This window comes from Dendrobates tinctorius, unplaced genomic scaffold (assembly GCF_039654945.1).
Source record: "Dendrobates tinctorius isolate UK_male_01 unplaced genomic scaffold, ASM3965494v1 ptg000070l, whole genome shotgun sequence".
Taxonomy (NCBI): domain Eukaryota; kingdom Metazoa; phylum Chordata; class Amphibia; order Anura; family Dendrobatidae; genus Dendrobates; species Dendrobates tinctorius.
This window is the reverse complement of record NW_027361738.1, coordinates 68,633,001-68,645,000: the sequence shown is the minus strand read 5'-3', so window position 1 is coordinate 68,645,000 and position 12,000 is coordinate 68,633,001. Positions and strand designations below refer to the sequence as shown.

The 12,000-nt window shown below is 45.2% G+C and overlaps 1 protein-coding gene across 1 annotated transcript in view; it reads right to left on the bottom strand.

Annotated features, from left to right (window-relative positions):
• Positions 1–6,610, bottom strand: part of DNAJC1 (DnaJ heat shock protein family (Hsp40) member C1) — a 92,960-nt gene extending 86,350 nt beyond the window's left edge. Inside the window, exon 1 of the mRNA XM_073581821.1 lies at positions 5,992–6,610. Coding sequence (XP_073437922.1) covers positions 5,992–6,156 — 165 coding nt within the window. The 5' untranslated portion in view covers positions 6,157–6,610. The remainder of the gene's footprint in view (positions 1–5,991) is intronic.
• Between the last annotated feature and the right edge of the window lie 5,390 nt (positions 6,611–12,000).

Here is a 12,000-nt window from a genome sequence, read left to right as displayed (position 1 = left end):
GGCCGGAAATGCCATGTTGATGCCAGAGGTCAGAGGAGAATGGGCAGACTGGTTCGAGCTGATAGAAAGGCAACAGTGACTCAAATTGCCACCCGTTACAACCAAGGTAGGCAGAAGAGCATCTCTGAACGCACAGTGCGTCGAACTTTGAGGCAGATGGGCTACAGCAGCAGAAGACCACACTGGGTACCACTCCTCTCAGCTAAGAACAGGAAACTGAGGCTACAATTTGCACAAGCTCATCGAAATTGGACAGTAGAAGATTGGAAAAACGTTGCCTGGTCTGATGAGTCTCGATTTCTGCTGCGACATTCGGATGGTAGGGTCAGAATTTGGCGTAAACAACATGAAAGCATGGATCCATCCTGCCTTGTATCAACGGTTCAGGCTGGTGGTGGTGGTGTCATGGTGTGGGGAATTTTTTCTTGGCACTCTTTGGGCCCCTTGGTACCAATTGAGCATCGTTGCAACGCCACAGCCTACCTGAGTATTGTTGCTGACCATGTCCATCCCTTTATGACCACAATGTACCCAACATCTGATGGCTACTTTCAGCAGGATAATGCGCCATGTCATAAAGCTCGAATCATCTCAGATTGGTTTCTTGAACATGACAATGAGTTTACTGTACTCAAATGGCCTCCTCAGTCACCAGATCTCAATCCAATAGAGCATCTTTGGGATGTGGTGGAACGGGAGATTCGCATCAGGGATGTGCAGCCGACAAATCTGCGCCAACTGTGTGATGCCATCATGTCAATATGGTCCAAAATCTCTGAGGAATGCTTCCAGCACCTTGTTGAATCTCTGCCACGAAGAATTGAGGCAGTTCTGAAGGCAAAAGGGGGTCCAACCCCTTACTAGCATGGTGTACCTAATAAAGTGGCCAGTGAGTGTATATATATATATATATATATATATATATATATATATATATATATATATATATATATATACACACACAGCACGGTTCCCGGTTATATACATTGGCGCAGTCCCTGGCTATATATATATCTCTCAGCACGGTCCCCAGTTATATACACACAGTACGGTTCCCGGTTATATACATTGGCGCAGTCCCTGGCTATATATATATATATATATATATATATATATATATATATATATATATATATATATATATATATACACACACAGCACGGTCCCCGGTTATATACATTGGCGCAGTCCCTGGCTATATATATATCTCTCAGCACGGTCCCCAGTTATATACATTGGCGCAGTCCCTGGCGCTATATATATATATATATATATATATATATATATATATATATATATATATCTCAGCACGGTCCCCGGTTATATACATTGGCGCAGTCCCTGGCTATATATATATATATATCTCTCAGCACGGATCCCGGTTATATACATTGGCGCAGTCCCTGGCGCTATATATATCTCAGCACGGTCCCCGGTTATATACATTGGCGCAGTCCCTGGCGCTATATATATATATATATATATATATATATATATATATATATATCTCAGCACGGTCCCCGGTTATATACATTGGCGCAGTCCCTGGCTATATATATATATATATATATATATATATATATATATATATATATCTCAGCACGGATCCCGGTTATATACATTGGCGCAGTCCCTGGCTATATATATATATATCTCTCAGCAAGGTCCCCGGTTATATACATTGGCGCAGTCCCTGGCTATATATATATATCTCAGCACGGTCCCCGGTTATATACATTGGCGCAGTCCCCAGCTATATATATATCTCTCAGCACGGTCCCCAGTTATATACACACAGTACGGTTCCCGGTTATATACATTGGCGCAGTGCCTGGCTATATATATATCTCTCAGCACGGACCCCAGTTATATACACACAGTACGTTTCCCGGTTATATACATTGGCGCAGTCCCTGGCTATATATATATATATATCTCAGCAAGGTCCCCGGTTATATACATTGGCGCAGTCCCTGGCTATATATATATATATCTCAGCACGGTCCCCGGTTATATACATTGGCGCAGTCCCCAGCTATATATATATCTCTCAGCACGGTCCCCAGTTATATACACACAGTACGGTTCCCGGTTATATACATTGGCGCAGTGCCTGGCTATATATATATATATATATATATATATATATATATATATATATATATATATATATATATATATATATATATATATACACAGCACGGTTCCCGGTTATATACATTGGCGCAGTCCCTGGCTATATATATATCTCTCAGCACGGACCCCAGTTATATACACACAGTACGGTTCCCGGTTATATACATTGGCGCAGTCCCTGGCTATATATATATATATATATATATCTCAGCACGGTCCCCGGTTATATACATTGGCGCAGTCCCTGGCTATATATATATCTCTCAGCACGGTCCCCAGTTATATACACACAGTACGGTTCCCGGTTATATACATTGGCGCAGTCCCTGGCTATATATATATATATATATATATATATATATATATCTCAGCACGGTCCCCGGTTATATACATTGGCGCAGTCCCTGGCTATATATATATCTCTCAGCACGGTCCCCGGTTATATACACACAGTACGGTCCCCGGTTATATACATTGGCGCAGTCCCCGGCTATATATATATCTCTCAGCACGGTCCCCAGTTATATACACACAGTACGGTCCCCGGTTATATACATTGGCGCAGTCCCCGGCTATATATATATATATCTCAGCACGGTCCCCGGTTATATACATTGGCGCAGTCCCTGGCTATATATATATCTCTCAGCACGGTCCCCAGTTATATACACACAGTACGGTTCCCGGTTATATACATTGGCGCAGTCCCTGGCTATATATATATATATCTCAGCACGGTCCCCGGTTATATACATTGGCGCAGTCCCTGGCTATATATATATCTCTCAGCACGGTCCCCAGTTATATACACACAGTACGGTTCCCGGTTATATACATTGGCGCAGTCCCTGGCTATATATACAGTGCCTACAAGTAATATTCAACCCCCTGCAGATTTAGCAGGTTTGATAAGATGCAAATAAGTTAGAGTCTGCAAACTTCACACAAGAGCAGGATTTATTAACAGATGCATAAATCTTACAAACCAACAAGTTATGTTGCTCAGTTAAATTTTAATAAATTTTCAACATAAAAGTGTGGGTCAATTATTATTCAACCCCTAGGTTTAATATTTTGTGGAATAACCCTTGTTTGCAATTACAGCTAATAATCGTCTTTTATAAGACCTGATCAGGCCGGCACAGGTCTCTGGAGTTATCTTGGCCAACTCCTCCATGCAGATCTTCTCCAAGTTATCTAGGTTCTTTGGGTGTCTCATGTGGACTTTAATCTTGAGCTCCTTCCACAAGTTTTCAATTGGGTTAAGGTCAGGAGACTGACTAGGCCACTGCAACACCTTGATTTTTTCCCTCTGGAACCAGGCCTTGGTTTTCTTGGCTGTGTGCTTTGGGTCGTTGTCTTGTTGGAAGATGAAATGACGACCCATCTTAAGATCCATGATGGAGGTGCGGAGGTTCTTGGCCAAAATCTCCAGGTAGGCCGCGCTATCCATCTTCCCATGGATGCAGACAAGATGGCCAGGCCCCTTGGCTGAGAAACAGCCCCACAGCATGATGCTGCTACAACCATGCTTGACTGTAGGGATGGTATTCTTGGGGTCGTATGCAGTGCCATCCAGTCTCCAAACGTCACATGTGTGGTTGGCACCAAAGATCTCGATCTTGGTCTCATCAGACAGAGAACCTTGAACCAGTCTGTCTCAGAGTCCTCCAAGTGATCATGAGCAAACTGTAGACGAGCCTTGACATGACGCTTTGAAAGTAAAGGTACCTTACGGGCTCGTCTGGAACGGAGACCATTGCGGTGGAGTACGTTACTTATGGTATTGACTGAAACCAATGTCCCCACTGCCTTGAGATCTTCCCGGAGCTCCTTCCTTGTTGTCCTTGGGTTAGCCTTGACTCTTCGGACAAGCCTGGCATCGGCACAGGTGGAAACTTTCAAAGGCTGTCCAGGCCATGGAAGGCTAACAGTAGTTCCATAAGCCTTCCACTTCCGGATGATGCTCCCAACAGTGGAGACAGGTAGGCCCAACTCCTTGGAAAGGTTTTTGTACCCCTTGCCAGCCTTGTGACCCTCCACGATCTTGTCTCTGATGGCCTTGGAATGCTCCTTTGTCTTTCCCATGTTGACCAAGTATGAGTGCTGTTCACAAGTTTGGGGAGGGTCTTAATTAGTCAGAAAAGGCTGGAAAAAGAGATAATTAATCCAAACATGTGAAGCTCATTGTTCTTTGTGCCTGAAATACTTCTTAATACTTTAGGGGAACCAAACAGAATTCTTGTGGTTTGAGGGGTTGAATAATAAATGATCCTCTGAATAAACTTTTCACAATTTAAAAAAAAAATAATAAAAGAAATAACATTCTTTTTTGCTGCAGTTCATTTCACACTTCCAGGCTGATCTACAGTCCAAATGTCACAATGCCAAGTTAATTCCAAATGTGTAAACCTGCTAAATCTGCAGGGGGTTGAATACTACTTGTAGGCACTGTATATCTCTCAGCACGGACCCCAGTTATATACACACAGTACGGTTCCCGGTTATATACATTGGCGCAGTCCCTGGCTATATATATATATATCTCAGCACGGTCCCCGGTTATATACATTGGCGCAGTCCCTGGCTATATATATATCTCTCAGCACGGTCCCCAGTTATATACACACAGTACGGTTCCCGGTTATATACATTGGCGCAGTCCCTGGCTATATATATATCTCAGCACGGTCCCCGGTTATATACATTGGCGCAGTCCCTGGCTATATATATATATCTCTCAGCACGGTCCCCAGTTATATACACACAGTACGGTTCCCGGTTATATACATTGGCGCAGTCCCTGGCTATATATATATATATATATATATATATATATATATATATATATATATATATATATATATATATCTATCTCAGCACGGTCCCCGGTTATATACATTGGCGCAGTCCCTGGCTATATATATATCTCTCAGCACGGTCCCCGGTTATATACATTGGCGCAGTCCCTGGCTATATATATATCTCTCAGCACGGTCCCCGGTTATATACACACAGTACGGTCCCCGGTTATATACATTGGCGCAGTCCCTGGCTATATATATATCTCAGCACGGTCCCCGGTTATATACATTGGCGCAGTCCCTGGCTATATATATATCTCTCAGCACGGTCCCCGGTTATATACATTGGCGCAGTCCCTGGCTATATATATATCTCTCAGCACGGTCCCCAGTTATATACACACAGTACGGTTCCCGGTTATATACATTGGCGCAGTCCCTGGCTATATATATATATATATCTCAGCACGGTCCCCGGTTATATACATTGGCGCAGTCCCTGGCTATATATATATCTCTCAGCACGGTCCCCAGTTATATACACACAGTACGGTTCCCGGTTATATACATTTGCGCGGTCCCTGGCTATATATATATATCTCTCAGCACGGTCCCCAGTTATATACACACAGTACGGTTCCCGGTTATATACATTGGCGCAGTCCCTGGCTATATATATATATATATATATCTCAGCACGGTCCCCGGTTATATACATTGGCGCAGTCCCTGGCTATATATATATATCTCTCAGCACGGTCCCCGGTTATATACACACAGTACGGTCCCCGGTTATATACACACAGTACGGTCCCCGGTTATATACATTGGCGCAGTCCCCGGCTATATATATATACACAGAGTACGGTCCCCGGTTATATACATTGGCGCAGTCCCTAGTTATATATATATCTCTCTACCTCAGCACGGTCCCTGGCTATATATATATACACAGAGTACGGTCCCCGGTTATGAGGTCATCTCCAGATGCTGCAGTGACATCACGGTGACGGTAGAACCTGTCCTCCATCACTCCCACCATCACCATTACCTGCTCCACTCCCAGGAACTGGTAGAAGTTTTGCTGGATCTCCTCCACCAAGTCAAAAAGCTCCAAATCCCCGTTGTCCCAGGCTGAGGCGGGCAGCAGCTGCCAGCAGCACAGGAGCAGCAGCAGCGGCAGCAGGCGGCGGCAGCGCGGCCCGGGCCCCCACATCCTGCAGCAGCACCGCGCACACACAGGCCGGCAGCCACTCCGTCCTCCCTCCGCACAGCAGACGTGGCCGCAGGCCCGGCCTCACCGCCGCTCAGTCCTCAACCGCAGCACTCAGCGTGGGGGGGCGGGGCTGGCGACGTCACACGAGTCTTGGGACTGGAGCCGGCAGAGCGAAAAACCACGGACCTGCGCCTGGAAGCTGCGGTGACGCGCATGTCACGTGGTAATGCGGGCTGATGATGAAGAGACTCGTCACTGCCATTCTTTCCTTCGGACTGGCACCAGTCAGCGCGCCTCCGGGTTTTCACGAGCGGCGGGAGAGCACTGAGCTCGAGCAGCGATATGTGACGGGGTGAACTGGGTGAATGGGAAGTGTGCTGGGAGGACTGGAGGGAAGTGTGCTGGGAGGACTGGAGGGAAGTGTGTCGGGAGGACTGGAGGGAAGTGTGCCGTGAGGACAGGAGGGGTGTGCTGGGAGGACTGGAGGGAAGTGTGCCGGGAGGACTGGAGGGAAGTGTGCCGGGAGGACTGGAGGGAAGTGTGCCGGGAGGACTGGAGGGAAGTGTGCCGGGAGGACTGGAGGGAAGTGTGCCGGGAGGACTGGAGGGAAGTGTGCTGGGAGGACTGGAAGGAATTGTGTAGGGAGGACTGGAGGGAAGTGTGCCGGGAGGACTGGAGGGAAGTGTGCCGGGAGGACTGGAGGGAAGTGTGCCGGGAGGACTGGAGGGAAATGTGCTGGGAGGACTGGAAGGAATTGTGTAGGGAGGACAGGAGAGAAGTGTGCCGGGAGGACAGGAGGGAAGTGTGCCGGGAGGACTGAAGGGAAATGTGTTGGAAGGACTGGAGGGAAGTGTGCCAGGAGGACTGGAGGGAAGTGTGCCGGGAGGACGGGAGGGAAGTGTGCCGTGAGGACTGGAGGGAAATGTGTTGGAAGGACTGGAGGGAAGTGTGCCGGGAGGACTGGAGGGAAGTGTGCTGGGAGGACTGGAAGGAATTGTGTAGGGAGGACAGGAGGGAAGTGTGCCGTGAGGACAGGAGGGGAGTGTGTCGGGAAGGACTGGAGGGAAGTGTGCCGGGAGGACAGGAGGGAAGTGTGCCGGGAGGACAGGAGGGAAGTGTGCCGTGAGGACAGGAGGGAAGTGTGCCGTGAGGACAGGAGGGAAGTGTGCCGTGAGGACAGGAGGGAAGTGTGCCGGGAGGACAGGAGGGAAGTGTGCCGTGAGGACAGGAGGGAAGTGTGCCGTGAGGACAGGAGGGAAGTGTGCCGGAAGGACAGGAGGGAAGTGTGCCGTGAGGACAGGAGGGAAGTGTGCCGTGAGGACAGGAGGGGGAAGTGTGCCGGGAGGACAGGAGGGGTTGTCCTGGGAGGACTGGAGGGGGAAGTGTGCCGGGAGGACTGGAGGGAAGGGTGCTGGGAGAACTGGAGAGAAGTGGACTGGAGGGGAAATGTGCCTGGAGGACTGGAGGGGAAGGGTGCCGGGAGGAGCTTTCATTCTATTCAGCATCCGAACCTGTTGATTTTACCCCCAGTGAGAGTAATTCAGAGACTGCAAGCGAATGAACTGCGATAACCTGACTGTCAGTGGTCGTCACAGCAGCTGCATTCCCATGCTACGGTCAGTGTGTTCCGGCGGCCGTGCTGAGCAGTCGCATTACTGATGTCTCCGCTCAGCACTGCCTTTGTATGTAGCAGAGTCGGGGATCATCGTGGGACCTTCTTGTAATGGATTTACGCGGACTCTTGGATTATTTGATTTTTAAATGGGTATAAGAGGCTCGGGCAGTGCTTTTTCCAATTAAAGGATTTTGTGTGTGTTTATTTCTTTTGACTCTGGGGTTAGTAATGTGGGTGCCTGATACGCCTCCCCATTACTAAGCTCGGGGCATCTTGTCAGCGGACACTACATAGCTGACATCAACCCCAAAACTATTATCCCGATTTCCAACACACCAGGGCAATTGGGAAGTTCCGAGGCTAAGAGCCTGACTTGGCCCATCTAATGTGTGTCATTTCAGGGGCGGCTGAGGCCAGGTGTTATTAGTCTGGGAGGAGGCCACTGTACTTGGTGCCTTTCCAGCCTATTAATATTACTCCGCAGCTCTCTGTTTAGCCTTTGCTGGGTCACAAAATTAGGGGGACCCTATGTCATTCTCTTTGGGGGAGGTCCTCCCTTTTTAATAACCAGAAAAAAGCTAAGTAGCCAGCTGTGAGTTGATATTAATAACCTGGAAATATCCATGTTTATTGCCCATTTCGCAGAATAACATATCCCCAGCTGTCTGTTTTGCCTCAGCTGGTTATTAAAAATTTGTGGGAACCCTATGCCATTTTTTCATTTGATTTTATATTAGTGAAATACATAAATGTTAAACTACATATGCACTGCCCTAGTTATATATCTCACTGACTTCTTTATATCTAACCTCCTGATGGTTCACGCTGTAAATTTACTATGCTCGGCTGATGAAATGTTGGGTTTCCTATGAGATGGGTGTGTAAAATTCTGACGGTATACGCATGGTCAGTGTGCCGTGCAAATTTTTTTTTTTTTTTTTTATTTATTTTTTTTCTCTTGCACCCATTGAATTGCATTTGCAAGTCTTGTCTGATATACGTGGCCACTCAGCATGCTACGATTTTTTTTCGCAGTCTGATCTGAGCTAAGAAAAAAATTGACGGTGAATAACAAAGAGTGCAATTTGAATTCTTTATCATATTGCACTCCTCGATTTACACGCAGATGAGATTGAGCCCTAACACACAACCTGGATTTTAGGGTTCAGTTCTCTTGCTCTTGGTTGCAGTGATGACATCCTGACATAACTCCCTCTCCAGTACAGGAGAAAGTCTTTAGACAAATATATCAAATATTGTGCAATAATAAATGTACCACAAATAACGACACAATGAAATATCTTTAGAAATTCCCCTTGTGATGATCCTCCCACCCTTCAGGTCCCTATTCAAGTGATCGTTGGTGGTCCCAACAGAGGAACCCTCACAGTTATCTAATATCCATTGATACATAAGTAACTTAGCGCAGAATAAGAACACATCAGACCATTTTACTCTGGGTTCGCTCTAACATCAGCATATTATAAATCGCTCTGATGTTCATCCCGATAAGTTGGATGAGTGTCACGCCTTTGTCATTTTGTCAGGAGAGTGCAATGCGAGTGTGTGATGTTTTTCTCACCTAGTATCTATGTGACATCTCTATGCAATTAGTTTTTAACCTCTTTTACATGCTATAGTCTATGTAACTTAAAGATAGGTTACAAAACTAATAAATCAATCTTATATAAAGCTATAGATAGATGATAGAAAGATATTAGATATATAATAGATAATAACTAGATATCCTGCAGATATACATATATTGTCACAAGGCCCCTACATATTATAAACTTGCACCCTTTAATGGCTTCAATGTGGCACTAAATGATGTTTAACGAAATAAATAAATGAAATAAATTACGTGTTGTCACCCCCTGAAGTTAAGCAGACAGCTGCAAGCTGATATTATCAGGCTTGGTATTTAGTGGACTACGTCGGACCTGCATGAGTTTTTTTTTTTATATAAATTGGTGAACCAGTGAAAGTGGGGTAGCATTTATTCAAATAAACTATTTTTGTGGGTGCTTTTATTCTTGACTACTGGGTTAGTAATGGTGCTGTCTGATACCTCTTCATAACTAACCCCAGGGCTTGACAAATCACAGCTGACATCATCCCCAAGCTCCATTATGCCAACGCACCAGGGCAATCGAGTAGAGCGAAAGCAAAGTGCCAAAATTGGTGCATCTCCTGATGCGCCACTTCTGGGGCGGCTGAGATCTCGTATTTTTAGGCTGGGAAGGGCTCAATAACCAGGGACATAGAATGGTAGAGTTGGAAGGGACCTCCTGGGCCATCTGGTCCAACCCCCTGCTCAAAGCAGGATTCATTAAATCATCCCAGACAGATGTCTGTCCAGCCTCTGTTTGAAGGCTTCTATTGAAGGAGAACTCGCCACCTCTCATAGCAGCTTGTTCCACTCATTGATCACTCTAAGGCCGGGGACACACTAACCAACGCAAAATACGGTCAGTATTTTACATGCGTAATACGGATGAATGGCCCCTAAACAGTGCTCCGTATGTCATCCGTAATCAAGGTGTGGTCGCGTATTTTGCGCATGTAAGCATCCGTATGTAATCCGTATGTAATCCGTATGGCGAGATTTTCTCGCAGGCTTGCAAAATGGACATATAATGGAGCCCTATGACAGGGTTTCTAACAGAAACCAAAGAATATAGACACATAGAATGCATATATATATATATATATATATTTGTGTGTATGTATGTATTCTATGTGTATATATTCTTTCGTTTCTTTATTAAACCTGTCAGTGTGAGATTACTGTATCGGGCACTGAATTGCCGGCTTTGCTAAAAGACACCGGGTGCGTATTTCTCGCAAGTCACATGTGTGGTCCGTGTGTAATCCGAATTTTTTGCGCACCCATAGACTTGCATTGGCGTATTACGGCCGTAGTACGCTGACAATCGCAGCATGCTGCGATTGGCATGGAGCGTAGAATACGGATGAGAAATATACGGCTGGTGTGAGTGACCCCATAGAGAATCATCATTTTTTTAAAGGCAGTGGCTGTAACATATCTGCCAAGTCTCATGACAGGTTCCCTTTAATTGTAAAGTGCTGTGGAATATGTTGGTGCTATAGAAATACAATTATTATTTTTAATTCTGACCAAATCGCCAACTCTATTTGCTGAGTAAAGCAGAGCATTTTTGTGACACCAGAAAGAGTTCTTCCATTTAGCAATGAATGAAGAGAAAAAATGTATGCTTGCTTATAAAGAACAGCAAAGGGAAGCAAAATATACAAGTTTTACAAAACTCTTTGGCCATGATTTATCAAAGCGACTACACGATTCTTGCATAAAACACTTTAAAAAGACAGGGTTGCACAAAAATTTTGCTACTTCTGGTGTTTTCATGCCAATTTAAGGGATGAGGACGTGACGCTACGGCCTATAACCCTCCTTACGCCGGCATCACACTACCGTAGAATATTGCGGAGTGCTGTGCGAGAAAACATCGCATAGCACTTGGCCCAGTGTTAATCTGTGGGGCAGCTCACATCACAGTTTATTTTCTCAGGCGTATTTAGCGTGCGTGTAATATCGCAACATGCTGTGATGGTCACCGAGACTCGGCTGAGACTTGCCAATGCAAGCCTATGGGTGGCAGAAAAACTCGCACAGCACTCAGACTATGCAAGTGCAGGCCGATTTTTATGCACCGATGTCCTTTGAATAGCCGGCAATTCACGTGCCCGATACAGTAAAATCACACTGACGGGTTAGAATACAATAGATAGAACAGATATATACATAGATATACAGATGTCAGTGACACACATATATATATATATGTGTATATTACATACATAGATAGAAGAAAAGCCGGAAATTCAGCAGCCACGTAGTGTAAAATCACAGTAGGAGCCGACAGGATAGGAGAGATGGATTACATACAGTAAATACAAATAAAATAGGTAGATATACAGATATCTGTGACAAATGCAATTATTACAGTGTGTGCAGCTTACTGTATGTGTAATTAATAAAAGATTATATGAAAAAAAAATGGCTGCTGAATTGCCAGCTTTTCTTCTATCTCATATCTATCCATCAATCTATCTATGTATCTCATATCTATCTTTCTGTTTCGAAGAACATTTCCTTTGAAAACGTGTAAATGGCTTAGAGAATCGCTCTATGCACAAGCTCATGTTAAAATCGCATTGCAATCAGCAATCGCACTGCATTCGTA